Raw genomic sequence first — 26,634 nt, 5'->3', positions numbered from 1 at the left:
GACAGGCATATGTTTAAAAACACAGATGAGTCTGTCTTGTCAGGTGTTCTGGGTCCCCACTGATAGGCAGAGATATTCAGTGTTTTTGTTCAGTTAAGATTCCCAAAATAGAGACCCAGAAATTTAAGGTGGTACCCTTTACTTATAACAATATCTGGCACTTTCTTGTCCTCAATGCTCCAGTGAATTGGAAATTGTCTAATAATGTGATGCTCAGCAGGTATATTCCTGGGACAGTGCCAGAGAGACCGCCCTTCAAGTCGTGGGTGCCATGGGGCATGGGAGGCATACATGCCTGAGCCTCTGGCGATCTGGGCATCCTTTGACCTGGTGTGCCATGGATCATTTTCTGTTCCACATGTGTGCCTGCAGCGGTTCTGACTCTCTCTTTGGCAGGTTTGGATCAGTCCAGACAGTTGCGTAGTGTGGTGCTCGGACAGTGCTGTCGCCAGTTGTTTTCAATCTTTACATATTCGCATAGGTGGCGTCAGCAGGGTCTCCATCAATCCAAACGTCAGTGGCACTCAGTAACGTCTTAGTGTCTTCTCGAGGTCCATCTTGGTTATTGAAGCCTCAAGGGTGATAGCTGAGGCTTCATTTCTGTTTCTGCAGTTGTGATTTTCAGTTGTCCACTGATTGTGGGGGGTAACGTCATGCTTGGTGGTGCCCCCCAGCCTGTGCTTGGACTTATAATATTCAATTGCACGTGATGGTTGGTGGCAGGAGCTTGATTCAATGGTGGGTCCCATAACCCTGACGGGTTTCCGTATTTACGTTTTTCACTGGAATGCTTGACGCACAAGTGTTTGTGTTGCAAAAGCGAATTCATACACAAAAAAACATGATCTACCCCCTATGATGCACCACAGGCTTACAGCTGCAGGGACATGAGTGGCTAATCCTGTATTTCTGTCCCCTGCAGGTACCACACGGGCTCTTTGGCATTTGGCGCACTTATCTTAACGATCGTCCAGATGATCCGCATTGTGCTTGAGTACCTGGATCACAAGCTGAAGGGTGAGCGTGCTGAGGCTGCTGAGCCAGGCCCGTGCTTGGTACCACAATGGGGGCTTGATGGCCGTATCCCATATTGACTCCGAAGCAGCGATCCCAGAGAAAGGACTCACAGGAGCAGGTCCCACTCCGCAGCGTACTTTATACCCATGAAAGAAAAAGCTAAGTGGGTGGAAAAATAGGTAGATGGAGGAATATATATTTGGATACATTGATGGATCATTAGATGGATACATTGAATAATATATAGGGTGATAGATGGGCAGCTAGGTGGGTAGCTAGAAAGATAGATGGCTAGGTACATATGGAGATAGATGGGTAGATGCATTGATAGATGGCTGGGTAGATCTGGAGATAGATGGGTAAATGCATAGATAGATGGCTGGGTACATCTGGAGATAGCTGGGTAGATGCATAGATGGCTGTGTATATCTGGAGATAGATGGGTAGATGCATAGATAGATAGCTGGGTAGATCTGGAGATAGATGGGTAGGTAGATAGATGGCTGGGTTGATCTGGAGTTAGATGGGATGATGCATAGATAGATAGCTGGGTAGATCTGGAGATAGATGGGTAAATGCATAGATAAATGGCTGGGTAGATCTGGAGATAGATGGGTAGATGCATAGATAGATAGCTGGGTAGATCCGGAGATAGATGGGTAAATGCATAGATAAATGGCTAGGTAGATCTGGAGATAGATGCATTGATAGATGGGGAGGTAGATCCGGAGATAGTAAGTGCATAGATAAATGGCTGGGTAGATCTGGAGATAGATGCATTGATAAATGGCTAGGTAGATCTGGAGATAGATGCATTGATAGATGGGGAGGTAGATCTGGAGATAGATGCATTGATAGATGGGGAGGTAGATCTGGAGATAGATGCATTGATAGATGGGGAGGTAGATCTGGAGATAGATGCATTGATAGATGGGGAGGTAGATCTGGAGATAGATGCATTGATAGATGGGGAGGTAGATCTGGAGATAGATGCATTGATAGATGGGGAGGTAGATCTGGAGATAGATGCATTGATAAATGGCTGGGTAGATCCGGAGATAGATGCATTGATAGATGGGGAGGTAGGTAGAAAGCTGAGAATGGGGCCTGATGGCACCTTGTGAGTCTTGGGTGCACCTGGAGATGTCGCAGCAGACGAGGGTGGCATGAACTCTTACCTGAGGGGCTGAGGACCTAGTAGGCCTTCTACTGTTGTACAAGATTATCTGGTTGCAGAGTAGGCACCCCGCGCTCCTGATCAGCTACCCCATCCTGTGTTCCCCTGGAAGTGACCACTTCTTGATTCCTTCCCTAGATGCTCACAACCCCTGCACCAAGTTCCTTATGTGCTGCCTCAAGTGCTGCTTCTGGTGTTTGGAGAAGTTCATCAAGTTTCTCAACCGCAACGCCTACATCATGGTGAGAAGGAAACTACTGTCTGGCTGCAAGTTCTCTATCCTCTCGGAACGCCTTTCCTGACCTGCGCTCGTGCAGCTGCCGTCTTTGACCTGAAGTCGTGGGCAACTGCCTTCTCTTCCCAAGGTTTCAAGGTTTTTATTTGAGATTTAGATCTCACAATGACCTTAAAACCTCTTGTCGCTTTTTGTGTGCTCTTGTCTGCGACGCCATTATGTTGAACCTGTGCTCTATCTGTGATTACCTAGTCTATCTTACACACTTTCTGGTCTGTATCGCTCAAACTCAAAGGCTTCCATCTCTTTTTATTAGACCGTCCTCTCTAGGCCCATCTTATCTCACAGACCTGCCGTCTCTGCTTATTCAATCTCACACGTTTCCCTCTGTGCATCTTTCCGTCTCTGTGACTCCTCTGTCACAGACTTCCTTCTCTGTGTGTACACGCTCAGTGCTTCCACCCTGTCACAGAGTTCTATCTTTGTATCTTTCCATCAGACTCTCTTTACTGTTTAACCTACATCTCTTTCCTTATATTTTGCCTCTGTCTGTCCACGCTGTCACAGGTTTACAGCTCTTTGTCTTACATCTCTGTGATGGCTCTGTCACAAACTTCCATCTCTCTGTGTACACCCTCTCAATGTCCACTCTGTCACAGCCCTCAGTATTTGCATATCTTCCCTCCCTTTTCACTACCTAAAATGCACCCTGTAGTAAGTGCTCACTGTAGGAGAGTAGGATCTGCTTCTTATAGTTACCCCCACTTTTTGCTGATGTCCAAAGGGAAGAGTCAATGGGTTCAATTATCCCTTTCTGACACAAACCATTGAGATCCTGCTCCGATTGTTCTCGAACGCTGAAAGGAGGATTCCTAAGCCGGTGCTTACTGGGAATGGCATCATCGTTTACTTTAATGACACGGGTCAAACCTTTTATCAGACCAAGCCCACCACCAAAGACAGATGGATAGTGTTCTTGAAGATTGACATCAAAATCTTCAGATCGTACAATGGAAACGTGATCCTTTGTCTCAGGTCTTAGTACCATTTTGAACAGTCCTTGGTCAAACCATCCTAGGATGGATAAGTCTTTAATCGCCACGTACACTATCCTATTAATCTTCCTACCCCTGAACACAAGCATGTCTTAAAAAAACCCTTCAAGTTCAATCCTCCTTCCTTCGTATGAAACCGGAGACCTGTCTGGAGGCTCTAAAGGACGAGAGCCGCAAACCTCACTCAACAATTCCCGGGTGATCATTGTTATCCTTGTACCCGAATCGACTAACAGACACACTCTTCTTCCACCGATGTCACTGTCCACAGAGGGATCCACACATTCAGATATATCTCCCAGGGTAACATTCTCCTCACCAACAACCACGACCATGTCTCTCAAATCATCCTGAATGTGATTAAGGTTGTCACCAACACACTCCACAACCGACACATTCGTGACAGAAGAAGAAGACACTTGTTTTCCATCTATACTAGCAGTAGTGCCACGCTCTACACTTTGGCAAACTTTAGCGAAGTGCCCCAAATTCCCACAAACTTTGCGAACTACATTTTTGGCTGGACACATTCTTCCCGTCTTGAAATGAGAAAGATTCCCACAACGGTAACACACATTAGTTTGTTTGAAGAACTTGTTATGAAAACATTGCACAGCAGTGCTTTTAACATCCCTTGATTTCACAACAGACCCAGTACCATTCGTGGTAACTTTTTCATCTAATTATTTTACAGAAACCTTGGACACTCAATACTTTTCGCAGTACGAATGGTTTCTTCAAGTGAAGGATTGTCCATGGATAGCAATTTTTGCTGAATGTTCTTATTCGAACATTTACAGATGTACTGGTCTCTAATTAATTGTTCCGTAAATGCCTCAAATTGACAGTCTGCACTAAGCCTCCGCAGAGCTGTAATGAAGGCATCAACATCCTCCCCTCGTCTTTGTTCACATTTGAAGAACCTGTGACTGATGACGACCAAACTAGGTTGAACATCAAAACGCAACTTCCACATACTCCTCAATTTCCTCATAATCCTGCGCACGCACTAACGCCGGCAAATGTTTGTACACAGACCTCCCTTCAAAACCCAACGAATGAAGGAGATATTTTTTCTCTCAGCCCTGTAACGTGATGCACCTATGGCACCAATGTAAGTGACAAAAGCATCATACGATTCTTTGTAAATGAACCTTTGTTCCAGGGTCTGCGGTGTCACGCTCACCAAAGTGTCTACTAGTCTAGTTCTCTTTCCTTTTTTTTTATAATATTTTTATTTATTAACAGGCTGACAAGTAAAACATACATTAATACATGTACTAGCAGACATATATATAAAATAAAGAAAACAGAGATGAAAGGGAAAGACAAAAGGAAGTAAAAAAATATATAGATTCTGGGCTGAACGCCGCAGCCGAACAAAGCCCCCGAGATTGGACCTACCTCAGTTCTAAGCCGCGGGGCTGTGAGCGGGCTAGCTCCTCCAGGTAAGATTTCAGCCCTCTTAGATTTGTGGGTCAACAACAGGCTGCTATACGGTCCTCGAGGTACCTTTTCAGATCCAGAGTCGCGAGGAAGCAGAAGATGTTCTACGGGTAGATGGGGATTCTTCTCCTATGTCTTCTCCATTCGAAACAGCAATCTGAATTAAGCATGAAGTGACCGGTTTCTAATAAATTATTTCAGCAGTGATTGACAAGGGAATCGTATCAGAAATCAAATTTCCATCCTTTATCTAAGTTTCTCCATTTCCATCCCAGCCCTTCCCAGAGGCAATCTTTCTAGGCTTAAAACAGACCCCACTCCGTCTCCCACAAGGTTGAAGGGTTCCTTTGGATGTATGATGTAACAACACGTACCATTACAACGCGGTATGTTACATCGCGGTTTTAACAACGCAAGTCGTTACATCGACTTGCGTTGGAGGGCGCTGGACATAGCAATAGTGTGAATTACTATTCCAACTCCAGTCTACGTACAGTAGGGAAGGTGTTGGAAAGTAATTCACACTATTCCTTATCCTACAGCGCCCTCCAGTGCAAGTCGGTGTAACGACTTGCGTTGTTAAAACCACGATGTAACCATACCGCGTTGTAATGGTTGCGTGGTAAAGGATGTTTCCCGTTCCTTTTAATATGTAAGATCACTGCTGTTGCAAGGAGCCCAGTTTTGTGGCTTCCTTTTGACTGCATCTGAAAATGAAAACAACCGTGCCAAGCACGCCACCGTGTAAATGTGCCCCTTTCCGCTGCAGTCCTCTGTGGCAAAAGGGCATGCAATGGGTGTTGCTGTGGGCGTTCCACCGCAACACCTATCGCTTTATAACGCTGCCCGAGATTTACAAGGTTGAGGCAGCGCCAAAAACTAACACCATGGAACACCAGGCGTTAGAATGGCGATAGGAGGAGAAATTGTTAATTACTCCTCGTTTTTTGCTTTTTCCATGTGTGCTGCATTCTGCAAATCGCCATTATTGGTTGTTTATGTGCAAGAAGGTGTCTCTTCCTGCACATAAACAATCATCCATGCAGCACAGGCACCCTTGCCACATGGGGCAGGGTGCCTGCGCTGGCGCTAGGCAGCTATTTTTGTGCCAGCACTAGGGGAAACACAGGGGTGCACCTTATTCTTGTGAATACAGCGCATCACTGCATTTTAAAAATGTCTGTGCGTGGCGCTGCCAAATTTGGCGCTGCTCTGTGAATATGCCCCTATGCCTCTGGTCATAACTTTTACAAGGCACATGACTACGGGCAAAGTGGTGAGGCTGGACAGGATACCCCTCTGCCCAGTGACAAGTGGCCTGCTGTGCCCACAGCTAGGTTTAATGGGCGCAGGAACACTGGGACTGATTTTCCAGGACGGAGAATGATATGAGTACAATAAAGTGCTGGTCCCAGGAGGAGCTGCGAGCCTCTTCCAGAACACCTGCTCAGCTCGGCCCCATTCTGGTCAGAATCTGGGTCCCTGGCCCCCACTGACCATCTCTCAGAGCAATGGGGCGGAATAACCCCCGATTCTAATAAAGTACGTGGATCTGGACCCAGTATGCCAGGTCCTCATGGTATTCCCATTTCCAGGGACAAATGAATCATATTGGGTCGATTTAGATGTGCGGATACTGGCTGGAAGCAGCAGGTATGGTCACAGCATCTCCGCTTCTGAACTCGAGGGCACTCCTAAGTGGGCCTTATTCGGCATATGTCTGTCGATGGAGAACACACACACACACACACGCACACACACACACACACACACACACTGCAGGCCCAGGTGTTTGTATCTCTGCCCCCAGCTATAGTCTAGGGTAGCTGTATAGAAGTCCCCTTTGCCTTCCTTCATGTCTCATAGCTCCTACAGATGTTTTATGTTCCCTTTGCCTTCCTCCTTGTCTCATAGCTCCTACAGATGTTTTATGTCCGCTTTGCCTTCCTTCTTGTCTCATAGCTCCTACAGAAGTTTTTATGTCCCCTTTGCCTTCCTCGTCTCATAGCTCCTACAGATGTTTTATGTCCCCTTTGCCTTCCTTCTCGTCTCATAGTTCCTACAGATGTTTTATGTCCCCTTTGCGTTCCTTCTCGTCTCATAGCTCCTACAGAAGTTTTTATGTCCCCTTTGCCTTCCTTCTTGTCTCATAGCTCCTACAGAAGTTTTTATGTCCCCTTTGCCTTCCTTCTTGTCTCATAGCTCCTACAGATGTTTTATGTCCCCTTTGCCTTCCTTCTCGTCTCATAGCTCCTACAGATGTTTTATGTCCCCTTTGCGTTCCTTCTCGTCTCATAGCCCCTACAGATGTTTTATGTCCCCTTTGCCATCCTTCTCGTCTCATAGCTCCTACAGATGTTTTATGTCCCCTTTGCCTTCCTTCTTGTCTCATAGCTCCTACAGATGTTTTATGTCCCCTTTGCCTTCCTTCTGGTCTCATAGTTCCTACAGATGTTTTATGTCCTCTTCGCCTTCCTTGTCTCATAGCTCCTACAGATGTTTTATGTCCCCTTTGCCTTCCTTCTTGTCTCATAGCTCCTACAGAAGTTTTTATGTCCCCTTTGCCCTCCTACAGAAGTTTTTATGTCCCCTTTGCCTTCCTTCTTGTCTCATAGCTCCTACAGATGTTTTATGTCCCCTTTGCCTTCCTTCGTGTGTCATAGCTCCTACAGATGTCTTATCAGTGGGTTTAATGTCTCTCTGCTCCTCTACAGATTGCTGTCTATGGGAAGAACTTCTGTGTCTCAGCCAAGAACGCCTTCAAGCTCCTGATGAGGAACATTGTGAGGTAAAGCATCATGAAGGAGGGATCCTTTTCAGACCCCTTCTTCTTCATTTCAGTCACCTCCCAGAGACCCCTGTACTCCAGCCGGCCCACCGTGGGGCAAAAGGTGACAAAGCGAGGGCCATCGTGCATAAAAGCGGTACAAATAAAGTAACCTTAAAACCTCAAGCGCAAAGGGAGAACAGTGACTGCCCTTAGAAGGTTGTTCATGTGTTTAATTTTGCTCTATGTTGAATATAGCCTGGGCTATGGATAGTTCAGCTGGGGCTCCACCACACCTACGGGCGGACGGGGGCCAGGTTGGGTTGTGACGTGCCACTACTGCATAAGAACCTTACACAGACCCACAATGATACATGGGGCTTCCACTGTGACGTTGGTATGGACAGGATGACAGCGAGGGCCTGGGGCCACAGGTACAGACCACGAAATCCCGCTTGTGTCGGTGGAGAGACCCAGCACACACCTGGCCCTCAGGCCTGTGTTTGAGGTCTCTCAAGAAGAGGGAGGGAGCGGTCATTCGTTCTTGGCGCGCGTGCCCTTTTAATACCTGTCTTTGTGTCTCCGCAGGGTTGTGGTGCTCGACAAGGTGACGGACCTGCTGATATTCTTTGGCAAGCTCCTGGTTGTAGGAGGAGTGGGTAAGTTAGGCATGGAAAGACTGGATTACTCAGCCAGGCTCAGTTAACAGAAGGAACGGTAGCCTATGTCTGTACCGAGGACCTGTTGTTAAAGAAGACTTTGGGGTGGATGGGTGGATGGGTGCATGGATGGATGGATGGATGGATGGATGGATGGATGGATGGATGGATGGATGGATGGATAAAGGGATGGATGGATGGATGGATTGATGGATGGATAAATGGATGGGTGGATAAAAGGATGGATGGATAGATGGATAAAGGGATGGATGGATGAAGGGATGGATGGACGGATAAAGGGATGGATGGATAAAGGGATGGATGGATGGATAAAGGGATGGATGGATGGATGGATAAAGGGATGGATGGATGGATGGATAAAGGGATGGGTGGATGGATAAAGGGATGGGTGGGTGGATAAAGGGATGGGTGGATAAAGGGATGGGTGGATAAAGGGATGGGTGGATAAAGGGATGGGTGGATAAAGGGATGGATGGATAAAGGGATGGATGGATAAAGGGAGGGATGGATAAAGGGATGGATGGATGGATGGATGGATAAAGGGATGGATGGATGGATGGATGGATAAAGGGATGGATGGATGGATGGATGGATGGATAAAGGGATGGATGGATAGATGGATAGATGGATGGATGGATACATGGATGGATAAAGGGATGGATGGATACATGGATGGACGGATAAAGGAATGGATGGATGAATAAAGGGATGGATGGATAAAGGGATGGATGGATGGATAAAGGGATGGATGGATGGATAAAGGGATGAATGGATAAATGGATGGGTGGATAAATGGATGGGTGCATAAAGGGATGGATGGATAAATGGATGGGTGGATAAAGGGATGGGTGGATAAAGGGATGGGTGGATAAAGGGATGGGTGGATAAAGGGATGGATGGATAAATGGATGGGTGGATAAATGGATGGATGGATAAATGGATGGGTGGATAAAGGGATGGATGTATGGATGGATAAAGGGATGGATGGATGGATGAATGGATTGATGGATAAATGGATGGATAAATGGATGGTCGGATAAAGGGATGGATAAATGGATGGATAGACAGATAAATGGACGGATAAAGGGATGGATGGATGGATGGATTGATTGATTAATTAGATGGATGGTTGGACGGACAGATAGATGAGGGCTGGATGGATAGGTGGAAGGACAGACGGGGGAACTGATATGTGGAAAGAGAGTAGAGTCGACAATAAGAAATTTGGTCACAGTGAAAGATTGGTTGAAAATGACCTCCTAGCTGATTAATATAGAGTGGATTACCAAATCTATCTTTGCTTCAGATACGGTCTACACAAATAGGGTAACACAGGATACTGATGTAATGACCCCACTTAAGAAGGAGTTAATAACTTACAGAATTAAACCATTCCCTTGCTTCTATGCAGATCCTGCTTGAACTATGAGCAGTGCACACATAGCTGAGCGCCATTGCCTTTGTTTCTGTGGCTTGATTCTAGACTGGCGTTTACTGCACCAATGAATCCGACCAAAAAACTGCTTAGCACTAAAAGAATTGAGTTGTACTATTCCAGGATAGCAACTTTTCTTTCTCCTCTAAATTGATTGCATGTATTTTAGGTACACTCCAGATTGGATTCTGGGGTATCCTTATAAGTCCCTAGTATATGGTATACTATGTACCCAGGGCCTAGGTACCCCAGATGCCTCCCAGGGGCTGCAGCATGTATTGTGCCACCTCTGAGAGGGCATTCAAAATTCCACCACAGGTCTCCTACAGCAGCCTGGGTAAGGTGGTGCATGCACCCCTTACTTAGATATAGGTTCACTAGATCTATTTTAAATCACTGCACATATAAACCCCTATGGCAGGCCTTATCAATCCTGAAGGCAGGGTGCTGGGTTTTAAGTGAGAGGGTGGAGAATGGCCAGGCTATGGGAAGCCTATCAGCAGGCCTAGAAGATGAAGAGGACAATGGTCACATGGCACATTTTGCTGCTTGGTGATTCTCATTGGTCGCCTAGAACCATGTGACCATTGTCCTCTTCATCTTTGCCTTCTGATCCTAGCTCTTCTGTCTAGTAATTTCTCCACCTCACTCTCCCCTTAAACTCCCATCATCATATTCACCGTCCTGCTTCTCCCCTTGACTTCACCTAATTACTCACCTCTCCATCCTTGACGGACAACGTCCCTCTCAGTCGGGCACAATGTGCTACTCAAAGCCCCTTGTCTTGCTTCCATCGTCCAATGCCCACCCTCTCTATTGTCCACAACTCTCCCACCTCCAACGTACTGAAAGCCCTCCTTCCTCTCATGAAGCCTCCTACCCTACCATGTTTTCAATCGTCATTCCTTACATCCTGCTACAACCCCTTCTCATCCTCACAAACGCACTCTTTTATCATTAAGAGATCCGTGACCAAGAACTGGTAACACATTTGAGCAATTCTCTTTGAGCAGAGACTAGCTTTTCATGACCAGTACCTGGATGTGGGGCCCAAGGTGTGCGATGCAGTTCCCAAAGGTTTGAAGAACATTCTTAAGTACTGCCTAAACATGATTGTCGGGTAACAACCATAGCTCGCTGAAAAAATATCTGAGTCTCCATTGTAGGTAGAGAATCACTTTTTTTAAAAACTGTTCTAAATAGACCTATGTTCTCAACTGTATTGTTAATTAAATACACATGTTCTAACATTAAACATATTTTACATTTATTCACAATCACACATCTGCAACCTAACTTACTAAAGTCTAATTCTTAAACCATAATTATACTAAGATCTGATATCATTTTTACAATTATGCAGTACCGTGAAAGTCCAAGAAGTTGTCCCATACTGCATTAAATCTAATTAGGTTCTTACTATTGTACTTGAAATAAAGGTTGTCTTTTGAAGGTAGAGTAGATGTGGAAACCCTGAAAACACATATTGCTTCTTTCAATTATTAGGGAATTTATGTAATCCTGCCTTATAGTCCTCCCTTTTATCTTTCCTTTTGTCCAGGCATTCTCTCTACAGATTTACTGCATCTAGTGTTATCTTAATTAGCTTTCTGAGCCACTGACTGTAATCCCTGTGTGAATGACCTGACATAATGTTGACTAAAGCTCTTATAAGCCATCAGCAAAGCTTTGTAGCTTCACCAACGTGGCCTCATGCCTTCCCACTCCCCCAGACACACCCTGAATAACGTTCAGACGGCATCTTGATGCTCATGGTTCTGTTCACCACATGTCCGCAGCTGATGCACAAATCCACCTCAAATCGGAAGATAGCGCTGCTTTTCAAGTAGCGCGTTGCATTTAGAAGGTACCACACTGAAATCAGCAAATCTAGACCTTTGCATCCAACAGCTGAAGAATAGACTTTCCTTAGAGACCCTTTAAACCCGTCTTTTTCTGTCTAGCCATGCCAAATCCACAGGTGACCCCCTCTTCTCCAGCTCAACAACCAAGGTCACTAATCTAGCAACCTTGTTCAACACTAATGTCTCTGTTATCCACAGAAAGAACGCGGTCTCCGAGCCTAGAATGTGTAAGATTCTTCATTGCTTAGTACTCACTCTTATATTTGCACCCCAAAGAGTTGCCTTGATGTTCGCTGCCATCTTATCCTGTTTGGATTACCTCAGTGGCCTGAACGCATGCCTCCCGAAGAAGTCACTCGCTGTAAAGAGGCCAAAGTTATGCTGCTGGACTCACACGCCCCCATGAATATATACTAGTGCCAATGATTTGGTGGCAGAGCATTTTGTATACAAGACACCAACTCTCTGGAACTCCTATATTCTCTCCTTAAACTAAGATAATTCCAAATATTCAGGAAAACACCTAAACCCCATCTTTTCTACTCAAAATACTGCTGAGCTCAACTGTACTAGACGCCTGCCCTTTGGTTATGCCCTTATTTGGTCAGATACCCAGGTGCAATCAATTCTGGTGCACTGCTTCCAGAGGTTCCATCTAGATCACCAATGTGATAAGCATCCCATGACATGACATCATCAGTGTTGGAGTTTTAATATGCAACAGAACTCTGATCTATGTTCACTGATTACTTTTAAACATGCAGAGCATGGGATCTTGTAACATGACTTGTACCTTGATACTCCTTCCACGGGTGATCCGAGACAGGCACTACGTGGTGTGCAGCCCCATAACTTAGCGTCAGTAGGGACATACTTATGTAGTTTTCAAACAAGGTCACATCACTACAAGGCCACACAAGTGGAAGATGTATTGTATTGTAATGTAATTGCATTTATATAGAGCTTACTACCCCTGACGAGGCATGGAAGCGCTTATTTGACAAGTAGCACGCAATTCCGGAACCCATAGAGGATTAGTGGTGAATTAGTGTAGGAAAAATATGAAAGTAATTTGAGTGGTGGATATGTTAGTCTGTTATTTGATTGAGAAGGATAGTGGAGGGATAGAGAAAGGGAAAAGGCTTGCATTTATATAGCGCGTGCTACCCCTGATGAGGTGTTGAAGTGCTTTTCGGTGAGTAGCAACCTACCCTGGAACCCATAAAGGATCAGTGGTGAATTAGTATAGTGCAATATGAAATTAATTTGAGTGGTGGACATGTTAGTCTGTTATTTGGATTGAAAAGGATAGTGAAGAGATAGAAAGGAAAAATTTCGTATTTTTTTGTTTTTGTTTTGGAGCTCGTAGCAGTAGGAGGAGGCTTGGGATGAGTTAACGGGAGGTGGAGGGGGAGGAGTCAGAGGGAGGGTTTAGAAAGGCTTGTTTTGGGGGATCAGAATAGTAAAAAGAGGTATGAGATGATGCAAGGAGCGGTAGAGTAGGGAAGAGTCTCAAAAGGGTTATTTTGGGGATCACAGTAGTGGCATGAGGCTTGGGATGAATGATAGAGTGGAGGTAGTGGATATATTGAGAGAGGTATAGGGTGGGAAATAGGTTCGTGCATTGGAAAGAGTGGTAGAAAGAGGTTTGAGAGGAGTCAGGGAGTTGAGCTAGAGAATACATTGAGAGCAGTATAGGGTGAAGAATAAGGTAGCGCATTGGATATGCTGAATTTGAAAAAAAGCAATACATAAGTGAAAGTAATGAATATATAGATCCCAAAGTAATAAAGATATAGTTCCATAAGTACATGGAAGGTATATAGATGCATAAAAGAAGGTAGTATATGTAGATTAAAGATGCATTACATAAACTCTGGCTTTCAAGTGTTGTACTGTGTTTTATTTATTTATTAAACAAATTGGATCAATAGTGAAGCCATTGTAGATAGTTCTGATAAAAATATGTACTTATTTATGCAGTCACTTATATACATGTTAAAACATAGAATAATGTAACTATCAGTAATATGTACATTTGTTAAGTAGAACTAATGAATATCTTTATATAAAAAAGTTTTAACATACATATTCTACAAGTTTGTATAAAGCAATACACATATATAGGTACATATCTATAGTACAAATACATGCTTATATACAGAGATGTGCTGTATATTTCCATCTGTTTGCGTATGGTGGTTATCTGGGGAAGAGCAGATTCTTGAGTAGTTTTCTGAAGATAAGGTGGTTATGCGTGGATCTTACGTTGGGGGCAGATAATTCCATAGTTTGGCTGCTCGAACAGAGAAGGATGTGCCACCCATGTTTTTTGAGACGAGGTGCCCCTTTAGAGTGGAGGTTCCTTTGTTGAATGTGTTTGGTGATTTTATTCCTGAAGAGCGGTCCCGTTCCATGTATTGCTTTGTGGGTGATACAAAGCAGCTTGAACGTGGATCTTCTGGCAACTGGTTCGATGCAGGGCTTTCAAGGCAGGAAAGATGTGGTCTCGCGGTTTGATATGCAAGAGTAGTCTGGCAGCCGAGTTCTGAATCCATTATAGTCTTTTCAGGGTCGTTAAAGGTGATCCATGGTAGAGGCTATTGGCGTTTCGAGTTTGGACGAAACAAGGGAGATGGTAGCCTGGAAATTCCAAATGTGGTTAGATACATCACAGAGTTTTTATAGTAACAAAGCTTGATCTTGCTAGTTTGTCCACTTGGGCATTCATCGATAGCCTGGAGTCCATTGTCATTCCGAGGTTTCTTACTTCCTTCAATATTTTAGGCAGTGTTCCCAGATCATCAGGCGACATCGCGAGCGGGTCATAATGTTTCCAATCGCCACACATTAATATTTCCGTTTAGGAAGCATTCCATTTGAGATGGCTCCACGTTATCCCTTGATCCAGAGCTCTGAGACACCTGAAAATGGGCGAGTTTCCAATGTCTTTGGTGCATTGCAGTTGAAGTATTTGCTTGTTATCTGCATAGTTATAGCACGTGAGTAAATTGATTGATCAGTACCGGTAATGACTTCATTTAAATGTTGAAAAGCATGGGCGAGATGACAGAGCCTTGAGGGACCCCTGCTTTTGGGCAGTACGGTGTAGTCAAGAAAGGTGGGGTATGGATGACATTAGTTCTGTTGCGAAGCTAGGACGCGATCCATTCTAGAGCAGTTCCCTCTATGCCGGCTCCATGGAGTCTTTGTATGAGAGTGTCATGGTCACCCGTGTCAAAGGCAGCCGAGAGGTCCAAGAGGTGTAGCGCAGCAACCCCGCTGCGGTCAACTGTGTTCTTCAGGTCATGCCAGACGGCAAGGAGGGCAGATTCTGTGTCTCTTCCTGGACGGAATCCCGTTTGGAAGTCTGAAAGTATGCCATTCTCTTCAATGAATTGTGACATCTGTGTGAAAGCTGCTCTATCAGTCTGCCCAGGAAAGGTCCATTTTAAATTGGTCTGTAGTTGTCAGGGTTCAGATGGTCCAAGTTTGTTTTCTTCAGTAATGGGCGTATGCATCACTTTCTGAGTTTGTCTGGAAATATTCCGGTAGTTAAGGGGGTTTTGATGATTCTTCTTACTGGAGTGGCAGCAGAGGTTGTTAGAAGAATTGTCTTCAAGTTTAGTGGTGGACACGGGTCAGAAGGGCTGCCGGCAGGCCCGCTTGCTTTGACCAGGTCTATAAATTCATCGTGTGAAATGTGTTGGAAGGAACAGAGAGGTTGGGTTATAGTATTCTTGGACTGCAGCTTTGTAAAAGGGTCATTGCGGATGCTTTTTCTCTGTTTTAAGTACGAGTTGAACGGGTCTGCTTTGTCCATGTAATGATTTGCCAGTTTGTCTGTGAACTCTTGAGTAACAGGATGAGCTATACAACTGATGATTAGACTGACTCATGGACGGACGGGCCAACAGGTGGACCAGCTGGGCAGATTATTAGATGTGCTGACTAGAAATGGATGGATTGACAGAAGGACTGACTCGATATATGCATAAATGGACAGACCGATCGATCGATTAACCAAATTCCCAACCACAGAATAGCAGGACTAACTGATGGACTGATTTGGGACATGACTTCAAAGTCGAAAGTATTGGCTGGCGAGGACTGGTTCAACAACAAGGCAATGGATGGAATGCTTGAATTAATTTCAGCCACTGGCAGTTACTCGGGCCACATTCCAGTCCATCGTTTCTTGCCACCATGTCACTCTAGACAAAGGTCTGCATTATGCAAATCAGTACTGAGACCCTGATCCTCATGGGATCAATCCATCCCGAACTGCCAGATGAGGCTCTTCCAGAAGGGGCCACAAGCAACCCCAGACGGATGTTGATCAAATTAGGCTTCCTTGGTGAGGTATTGCTCGAGTCGTATGGCACACGGAGCATGGGACCTAGGTCTATGCACACCCATCAAACTGAGGGTTTAAACTTCAACAAGAAGATGATGGATGGAGTGCTGACCACTGGCAGTCTCTCTGGTCTTGAGATATTCACGTTCTGCTTCAGAGAGGACATTGCCTGGCAGTTCAGGCTGGACTGTTCCTTTTGGTGCAGGGTCAAAACTGATTTGCATATGGCATATGGGGCCTGAGGTAGCATGGTGGGTAAAGGAACCATGGGCTGGAAAGCTATTCCGAGGGATTACCAGTGGTTAGAGTTATTGCAAGAATTCCTCTCATCACGATTTGAGTGTTTGATGAACCACCTTACGTGGCAAGGGTATTCCCGGACGTGGTACTCCTGCTCACTGTGCTACTGCAACCAAGTTACACGTGACTGATGAACCCCAATCAAGGGTTGACCTCAAACTAAGGTGGCATGGTAGGCAAACAAACTAAGGGTTGGAATGCTACCCCAGAGGATTGCCAGAATTCCTCCCATCACCTTTTGTGTGTTTGAAGATTGAAATATGATCTCACAGGAAAAGCACAGGCTACAAATGAAGGTGACTTGAACATTTATTCATCTTGGTGTCTCCCCTTATTTCCATTGTGCCTTGCAGGTGTCTTTGCGTTCTTCTTCTTCTCAGACCGGATCCCCATTAAAGACCAAACCTTCCAGTCCCCTACGCTGAACTACTACTGGATTCCCATCTTGGTGAGTCGGCATTTCATCATGCGCAGTGATGCACATCAGACAACCTCGAAGCCTCTCTGTGGGTAATATAGGATTGTCGTAATGTGCTATAGGATTCAGAGTGTGGGGTCACTCAGGGTCCAGTTTGTCCTATGCCTTTTTATTCTCTACATGGGCTTGTTGGCCTTTCACTACTACCCCACAGCCTTCAGACCTGTGGTGTGTGTGCTCCCATTATGTCTTAATATATCACAGCCATTAGTTCTCTAGAACGTCTTTGGTCCTATCTTGAATCAACACTACTATCCCACAGGCTCCAGCCCTGAGTCCTATCTGTAGTCCTATCATGCAAACATATCCCACAGTTCCAGCCCTGAAGCATGTCTGTGGTCCCATTCCTGTAATATCCCACAATTCCAGTTCTGAAGCATGTCTGTGGTTCCATTCCTGTAATATCCCACAGTTCCAGTTCTGAAGCATGTCTGTGTCCCCCTTACCTGCAATATCCCACAGTTCCAGTCCTGAAGCATGTCTGTGGTTCCATTCCTGTAATATCCCACAGTTCCAGTTCTGAAGCATGCCTGTGGCCCCATTCCTGTAATATCCCACAATTCCAGTTCTGAAGCATGTCTGTGGTTCCATTCCTGTAATATCCCACAGTTCCAGTTCTGAAGCATGCCTGTGGCCCCATTCCTGTAATATCCCACAGTTCCAGTCCTGAAGCATGTCTGTGGCCCCATCCCTATAATATCCCACAGTTCCAGTCCTGAAGCATGTCTGTGGCCCCATAACTGTAATATCCCACAGCTCCAGTCCTGAAGCATGTCTGTGGCCCCGTTCCTGTAATATCCCACAGCTCCAGTCCTGAAGCATGTCTGTGGCCCCATCCCTGTAATATCCCACAGTTCCAGTTCTGAAGCACGTCTGTGGTCCCATTCCTGTAATATCCCACAGTTCCAGTCCTGAAGCATGTCTGTGGTCCCATTCCTGTAATATCCCACAGTTCCAGTTCTGAAGCATGTCTGTGGCCCCATTCCTGTAATATCCCACAGTTCCAGTTCTGAAGCATGTATGTGGCCCCATTCCTGTAATATCCCACAGTTCCAGTTCTGAAGCATGTCTGTGGTCCCATTCCTGTAATATCCCACAGTTCCAGTTCTGAAGCATGTCTGTGGTCCCATTCCTGTAATGCTATCCCACAGCTCCAGTTCTGAAGCATGTCTGTGGCCCCATTCCTGTAATGTTATCCCACAGTTCCAGTTCTGAAGCATGTCTGTGGCCCCATTCCTGTAATGTTATCCCACAGTTCCAGTCCTGAAGCATGTCTGTGGCCCCATTCCTGTAATATCCCACAGTTCCAGTCCTGAAGCATGTCTGTGGCCCCATTCCTGTAATATCCCACAGTTCCAGTCCTGAAGCATGTCTGTGGTCTCATTCCTGTAATATCCCACAGTTCCAGTTCTGAAGCATGTCTGTGGCCCCATTCCTGTAATATCCCACAGTTCCAGTTCTGAAGCATGTCTGTGCCCCCATTCCTATACTATCCCACAGTTCCAGTCCTGAAGCATGTCTGTGGCCCCATTCCTGTAATATCCCACAGTTCCAGTCCTGAAGCATGTCTGTGGCCCCATTCCTGTAATGTCATCCCACAGCTCCAGTTCTGAAGCATGTCTGTGGTCCCATTCCTGTAATATCCCACAGTTCCAGTTCTGAAGCATGTCTGTGGCCCCATTCCTGTAACATCCCACAGTTCCAGTCCTGAGGCATGTCTGCGGCCCCATTCCTGTAATATACCGCAGTTCCAGTCCTGAAGCATGTCTGTGGTCCCATTCCTGTAATATACCACAGTTCCAGTCCTGAAGCATGTCTGTGGTCCCATTCCTGTAATATCCCACAGCTCCAGTCCTGAAGCATGTCTGTGGCCCCATTCCTGTAATATCCCACAGTTCCAGTCCTGAAGCATGTCTGTGGCCCTATCCCTGTAATATCCCACAGTTCCAGTTCTGAAGCATGTCTGTGTCCCCCTTACCTGCAATATCCCAGTCCTGAAGCATGTCTGTGGCCCCATTCCTGTAATATCCCACAGTTCTAGTCCTGAAGCATGTCTGTGGCCCCATTCCTGTAATATCCCACAGTTGCAGTCCTGAAGCATGTCTGTGGCCCCATTCCTGTAATATCCCACAGTTCCAGTTCTGAAGCATGGCTGCGGCCCCATTCCTGTAATATCCCACAGTTCCAGTTCTGAAGCATGTCTGTGGTTCCATTCCTGTAATATCCCACAGTTGCAGTCCTGAAGCATGTCTGCGGCCCCATTCCTGTAATGTTATCCCACAGTTCCAGTTCTGAAGCATGTCTGTGGTTCCATTCCTGTAATATCCCACAGTTGCAGTCCTGAAGCATGTCTGCGGCCCCATTCCTGTAATATCCCACAGTTCCAGTCCTGAGGCATGTCTGTGGCCCCATTCCTGTAATATCCCACCGCTCCAGTTCTGAAGCATGTCTGTGGCCCCATTCCTGTAATATCCCACAGCCCCAGTTCTGAAGCATGTCTGTGGCCCCATTCCTGTAATGTTATCCCACAGTTCCAGTCCTGAGGCATGTCTGTGGCCCCATTCCTGTAATATCCCACAGTTCTAGTTCTGAAGCATGTCTGTGTCCCCATTCCTGTAATATCCCACAGCTCCAGTCCTGAAGCACATCTGTGGCCCCATTCCTGTAATATCCCACAGTTCTAGTTCTGAAGCATGTCTGTGTCCCCATTCCTGTAATGTTATCCCACAGTTCCAGTTCTGAAGCATGTCTGTGGCCCCATTCCTGTAATGTTATCCCACAGTTCCAGTCCTGAAGCATGTCTGTGGCCCCATTCCTGTAATATCCCACAGTTCCAGTCCTGAAGCATGTCTGTGGCCCCATTCCTGTAATATCCCACAGTTCCAGTCCTGAAGCATGTCTGTGGTCTCATTCCTGTAATATCCCACAGTTCCAGTTCTGAAGCATGTCTGTGGCCCCATTCCTGTAATATCCCACAGTTCCAGTTCTGAAGCATGTCTGTGCCCCCATTCCTATACTATCCCACAGTTCCAGTCCTGAAGCATGTCTGTGGCCCCATTCCTGTAATATCCCACAGTTCCAGTCCTGAAGCATGTCTGTGGCCCCATTCCTGTAATGTCATCCCACAGCTCCAGTTCTGAAGCATGTCTGTGGTCCCATTCCTGTAATATCCCACAGTTCCAGTTCTGAAGCATGTCTGTGGCCCCATTCCTGTAACATCCCACAGTTCCAGTCCTGAGGCATGTCTGCGGCCCCATTCCTGTAATATACCGCAGTTCCAGTCCTGAAGCATGTCTGTGGTCCCATTCCTGTAATATACCACAGTTCCAGTCCTGAAGCATGTCTGTGGTCCCATTCCTGTAATATCCCACAGCTCCAGTCCTGAAGCATGTCTGTGGCCCCATTCCTGTAATATCCCACAGTTCCAGTCCTGAAGCATGTCTGTGGCCCTATCCCTGTAATATCCCACAGTTCCAGTTCTGAAGCATGTCTGTGTCCCCCTTACCTGCAATATCCCAGTCCTGAAGCATGTCTGTGGCCCCATTCCTGTAATATCCCACAGTTCTAGTCCTGAAGCATGTCTGTGGCCCCATTCCTGTAATATCCCACAGTTGCAGTCCTGAAGCATGTCTGTGGCCCCATTCCTGTAATATCCCACAGTTCCAGTTCTGAAGCATGGCTGCGGCCCCATTCCTGTAATATCCCACAGTTCCAGTTCTGAAGCATGTCTGTGGTTCCATTCCTGTAATATCCCACAGTTGCAGTCCTGAAGCATGTCTGCGGCCCCATTCCTGTAATGTTATCCCACAGTTCCAGTTCTGAAGCATGTCTGTGGTTCCATTCCTGTAATATCCCACAGTTGCAGTCCTGAAGCATGTCTGCGGCCCCATTCCTGTAATATCCCACAGTTCCAGTCCTGAGGCATGTCTGTGGCCCCATTCCTGTAATATCCCACCGCTCCAGTTCTGAAGCATGTCTGTGGCCCCATTCCTGTAATATCCCACAGCCCCAGTTCTGAAGCATGTCTGTGGCCCCATTCCTGTAATGTTATCCCACAGTTCCAGTCCTGAGGCATGTCTGTGGCCCCATTCCTGTAATATCCCACAGTTCTAGTTCTGAAGCATGTCTGTGTCCCCATTCCTGTAATATCCCACAGCTCCAGTCCTGAAGCACATCTGTGGCCCCATTCCTGTAATATCCCACCGCTCCAGTTCTGAAGCATGTCTGTGGCCCCATTCCTGTAATATCCCACAGCCCCAGTTCTGAAGCATGTCTGTGGCCCCATTCCTGTAATGTTATCCCACAGTTCCAGTCCTGAGGCATGTCTGTGGCCCCATTCCTGTAATATCCCACAGCTCCAGTCCTGAAGCACATCTGTGGCCCCATTCCTGTAATATCCCACAGTTCTAGTTCTGAAGCATGTCTGTGTCCCCATTCCTGTAATATCCCACAGTTCCAGTCCTGAGGCATGTCTGTGGCCCCATTCCTGTAATATCCCACAGCCCCAGTTCTGAAGCATGTCTGTGGCCCCATTCCTGTAATGTTATCCCACAGTTCCAGTCCTGAGGCATGTCTGTGGCCCCATTCCTGTAATATCCCACAGTTCCAGTTTTGAAGCACGTCTGTGGCCCCATTCCTGCAGCAATGTCCCACAGCCTCCAGTTCAGAAGCATGTCTGAGGTCACCATCATGCAATGTCTGTGGTCTCATCCTTGCAATATCCCACGGCCTCCAATCGTGAGCATGCTGGAGGTCCCATCATAGAATAATGTCCCAAAGCCTCCAAGCATTACCACTGGGTGGTGAGACAGTATGAGAATCGTTCAGTTCAGCCAATCACGGCTCCGGGTTCTGCTCACTGGTTTTTCTTTCTTTTGCAGACGGTGATCGTTGGGTCCTACATCATCGCTCAGGGCTTCTTCAGCGTGTACAATATGTGCGTGGATACACTTTTCCTCTGCTTCTGTGAGTACCCGTCCAAGAGCGCAACTTCCTGTATCCATTTACATCACTGCCTTTTTGCGTCTGTCTCACTTCCTCTCGTCGCTATGTCATTTCCTAGGTCCGTTTTCGTCACGTCCTCCTTTATCTTGCTCAATTTTTCTTTCAGGCTGAGTCGCTTCCTGTTCCAGTATCACTCACACCTTGATTCTATGTTGCTCATTTCCATTTTCCATCTGGCCCATCCCCTCGTTCCATTTCTAAAGAGACTGTCTCTCCTCAATGAGAACCCATTTTAGAAGATTATTTTCGAGAATAGTTAAGGAGTTTTCCAGTTCTGGGAGTCAGTCATTCAGGGTAATGATTCGGGAGTGTCCACTGTCCCGAGGGCATGTCAGAGGCTTTCATTCTCTCTTGTTGTTTCAGCCAAAAGCAGGAGATGAGGGGAGAGCTTTGACGAGTCAGATCTTTTTGTGGCCAATCAGGATCAGCCGGGGCTGTAGCAGGTCACATGGCTCCATGGCTCTCCGCATCTATTTAACATCCACATAAACTTGCTGAAGAATGTGAACCAAGTGTGCTGGATATTGTAGGAAGGTGCAAACCTGGGCGAGGGAGAGTTGACCCCAACAGGTTGTTTGCCATCCTTTACCCCAGGACAACGGAGAGTGAGCAGTGAGGCTGGGACCCATGTACGGGCATACTGCTGGCCCCTCAGGACGCCACATCAAACACACAAAAGGTGATGGGAATGATGCTTGCAATAAGTCTAACAACTGGCAATCACTCTGGGTAACATTCCACCCCATCATTCTTTTGCTCGCCATGCCACCTCAGTTTGGACCCAGCCATATGCAAATCAGTCTTGACCCTACGCCAATAGGAACAGTCCAGCGCAGACTGCAAGACTATCTAGAACCACCATGAGTGAGACATTGAAGCAGGAATAACGGTTCTTTCTAGAACCACCATGAGTGAGACTTTGAAGCAGGAATAACGGTTCTTTCTAGAACCACCATGAGTGAGACTTTGAAGTAGGAATAACGGTTCTTTCTAGAACCACCATGAGTGAGACTTTGAAGCAGGAATAACGGTTCTTTCTAGAACCACCATGAGTGAGACTTTGAAGCAGGAATAACGGTTCTTTCTAGAACCACCATGAGTGAGACTTTGAAGCAGGAATAACGGTTCTTTCTAGAACCACCATGAGTGAGACTTTGAAGCAGGAATAATGGTTCTTTCTAGAACCACCATTAGTGAGACTTTGAAGTAGGAATAACGGTTCTTTCTAGAACCACCATGAGTGAGACTTTGACCACCATGAGTGAGACTTTGAAGTAGGAATAACGGTTCTTTCTAGAACCACCATGAGTGAGACTTTGAAGTAGGAATAATGGTTCTTTCTAGAACCACCACAAGTGAGTCTTTGAAGTAGAAATAACGGTTCTTTCTAGAACCACCACGAGTGAGACTTTGACCACCATGAGTGAGACTTTGAAGTAGGAATAACGGTTCTTTCTAGAACCACCATGAGTGAGACTTTGACCACCATGAGTGAGACTTTGAAGTTGGAATAACGGTTCTTTCTAGAACCACCATGAGTAAGACTTTGAAGTAGGAATAATGGTTCTTTCTAGAACCACCACGAGTGAGTCTTTGAAGTAGAAATAACGGTTCTTTCTAGAACCACCACGAGTGAGACTTTGAAGTAGGAACCATGAGTGAGACTTTGAAGTAGGATTAATGGTTCTTTCTAGAACCACCATGAGTGAGACTTCGAAGTAGGAATAACGGTTCTTTCTAGAACCACCATGAGGCTGTGAAGTAAGGTTGAGTGTGCTCTATTTAGTACCGCTCATAGGCACAGGAGACCAGTCCAAACATGGAGACAGATCTTAAAGCGTTGGCCCATGGATCTCAATGACCACAAGTATCAAGGCTGAAGCAAACTACATTAAATTGGGATAGGCCTGAAATGGAACAGATTTGGCTCACTTCCAACCAACATGTGCCTCCCGTGAGTAGCAACTAATGAGTGCAGCGGCCGCTAACTGCCCCAGTCTCTGCCTTCCACATAATCTTTCAGGCAGGAGAACCTGAATTAACCAGAGGTGCTTGGTAAAAATTTTCAAACAATAACTAATCCACAAAGGGGTCAGGAAGAGGAAAAGGGATCATAGATGGACTGCTGCCTTGAACCCCTGCCATCATCCTCAACATCCAAGCCTAATGCAGGGGCAACTCCGTCTCGTCACCTGTTGGTACTGATGACTTTGGGGGACACTAGCATTAATATCACCGTTTTCAAGGGTCTTTGTTCGATCGATGGTGAAGGCACGGTGTGGTCTGAGGCTGGTACTCAGGAAGTCTGTAGGATATTGCCCACTGTCAGGATTATGCAGTGTTTTAAATGTCAGTGGTATAGCAACGCAAAAACTAAGTGAGCTTTATCAAGCGACGCAAGCCCACCTTGCGTGGCTTGATAAATTTAGCATAACTCAAGGCAGTGTAAATCGCTGCCTTGTGTTACTCTGTGGCAGGGAGACGTTCCATGAATGGAGCTTGGGTGTTCCCACTTCCCACCCATAGATCCTGGTGCATTTCCAAATTTACCATTAGTGGTAGACCTTGGAATGCGTCAAAATGCTACGCCTCCCCAAGTGAGTTGTAACAAATAGAAAAATCTTTATTTCTCCTCGTTGTTTCCTCTTTCAATGCGTGCTGCATTCTGCAAGATACAGAGCTGCCTCTTGGGAGTGTTCCTTCCTGCACAAAAACAATCCTGCCTACAATGCAGGCCCCCCTGCACCATGATGCACGGGTGCCTGCGTTGGAGCTAGGCAGCCAAAAGTGCACTAGCAAAGGACAGGTGCGCAATGTATAATGGTAAATACGGGACATTTCTGCCCTTTCACGCAGCGCAACAAGGTGGCTTACCTTGCTGCGCGAAATATTGATAACTCTGCCCCTGAGTACCTGCACTTCTTTCATTTGAAAAGGGGCGGACCTGCACTGCCCGGCGTGGATGGGCAGTACAGGCACTTCTCAGCAGCCACCAGATTCTCCGGCATTATAAGTACCTGCACTTTAATTCTTCAATTTCAAGCCCTGGGGGGGGGATCATGTTAGGAGAAGTGAGGATGTCTGTCTATAAAGAGCCTGATCTTCATGCCACGAGTCTTTCATTTCAGGACTCTTTTTTTTATTTCCACAGTGGAAGATCTGGAACGAAACGACGGGTCACAGGAGAAACCGTACTACATGCCCAAGTCCCTGATGTCCATCCTGAACAAGAAGAACAAGCCGCCGAAGGCCGAGGGCAAGAAGTAGCCTTTGCCGCGCCTGCCGTGCTTGCCCTCAGCCAATGACACACCCGTGCTCTCTTCCTGCACGTCTACGTGTTGCTGCTACCGACTTCAGGAATTGTAGGCGATTGATAAGTGGACCTCTCCAGCTGCTGCTAATGACCCACCCCTGTTGATTGATACTTGAGCCACCCCCGTTGATTGACACTGGAGCCACCCCGGTTTTCTCAGCCTTGGTCCATTGCATGTTGAGAGGAGTGGCCTCGAGGACTGTCACTGGCATGAGAGTTTACATGCAAGACTGACTAAGTAGCCTAAAGAGATTTTACAGAGATATTTTCTTTTTTAAATCATAATTTATATGGGTGGGGAGCAACAGACCATTTTAATGGAGAGAGCCTATGACCCTAGAACATGATTTGTTTACGTAGCACTTAGAGTTTTCTTCAAAACTTCGGTGTACCGCCTCCCCATGACGTCACTTCCTGAGACCGGCGGGATCATCTGTTCCCTGCACAGGATGTTTGGTTGAAAAAGGCTTGGTTATACATCAATAGCAATTTTACGTACTGTAGATATATATCTTTGAATATTTTAATAGAAAATTATGACAATTTTTAAATGTATGAGGCGTGAACCTGATGGTGGTTAGTATGATGCCCGGTGCCAAGCCTGGTGATGTCACTTCCTTCCTCGTTTGAATCCTATTGTGTGACATGTGTATGAATCCCCCCCGCGCCTTGAGACCCTCACGGGCGAGTTGTGTTCTCTACAAATGTACTGATTGCTTGATTGATTGGATCTGTGTTCTGGAAGACCCAGACGGTAGCAGATGCAAACATCTTGCAGATAAGAATACCTCCAACCATATCCCACAGCGGCAACTCCCGTTGTCGGGGAAAGACTAACGGAAGTGTTTACATACAGCTGAATTTTAACAGAGTAGGAAAAATGACAAGTTAGATTGATTGACAAACTGTCATTAAACCCCTTCCACAATGTCTCCTGGTGTGTAGACATCAGACCCAGTTCTTTGAGAGAGAGCGGTCAAGAAGATTTAACGTAGGCTGGCGGTATGCCTTCAGCGCCACTAGAGACAAAATGGGATTGATGTTTTAAAACAATTATTTCTGCTGCTCACACCTGTGCTTTTAAAACAAATATATATATTGTGAGTCTTCCTATAGCCTCCATGCATTCTTTTACAATAGATGATTTTATTTTGTAATAAATTCTTATCAACTTTGTGAACGGTTTTGCGTGTGGTGTCTTCCTTCTGTTAACATTTTTGGGAACATCGTGTGGGCAGCTTCATGCAGGAGCTCAGAACTGCACCTATGCAAGACACGGCCCAATAGATGAGGTCACGCCCATTACTGAGAGGTGTGGATTCATGGCAGAGGTGAGTAGCACCCATGTTTCTTCAAAGTTCTCACTCATGCAATTCTCTTTGACATTCATGAACAGTTGAATATCTCCCTCGACACGTGGAATCACTGCTCCCTCGTCACGTAGGATCACTGCTCCCTCGACACGTGGGATCACTGCTTCCTCGACAAGCAGGATCAGTGCTCCC

General features: G+C 46.1%; 1 protein-coding gene across 4 annotated transcripts in view; it reads left to right on the top strand.

The window, feature by feature from the left end:
* Window positions 1-26,309, top strand: part of SLC44A4 (solute carrier family 44 member 4) — a 311,986-nt gene extending 285,677 nt beyond the window's left edge. For all 4 annotated transcript variants that reach the window (XM_085632339.1, XM_085632504.1, XM_085632421.1 and 1 more), the window contains exons 16-22: window positions 923-1,017; window positions 2,333-2,436; window positions 7,645-7,718; window positions 8,286-8,356; window positions 16,688-16,782; window positions 21,693-21,777; window positions 24,968-26,309. In XM_085632339.1, the coding sequence (XP_085488465.1) occupies window positions 923-1,017; window positions 2,333-2,436; window positions 7,645-7,718; window positions 8,286-8,356; window positions 16,688-16,782; window positions 21,693-21,777; window positions 24,968-25,083 (640 nt within the window). In that variant the 3' untranslated portion in view covers window positions 25,084-26,309. The remainder of the gene's footprint in view (window positions 1-922; window positions 1,018-2,332; window positions 2,437-7,644; window positions 7,719-8,285; window positions 8,357-16,687; window positions 16,783-21,692; window positions 21,778-24,967) is intronic.
* Window positions 26,310-26,634: the final 325 nt, after the last annotated feature.

Source organism: Triturus cristatus, chromosome 1_1, assembly GCF_964204655.1.
Source record: "Triturus cristatus chromosome 1_1, aTriCri1.1, whole genome shotgun sequence".
Lineage (NCBI taxonomy): Eukaryota > Metazoa > Chordata > Amphibia > Caudata > Salamandridae > Triturus > Triturus cristatus.
The sequence above is the reverse complement of the archived record's forward strand: the minus strand, read 5'-3'. Positions and strand labels throughout refer to the sequence as shown.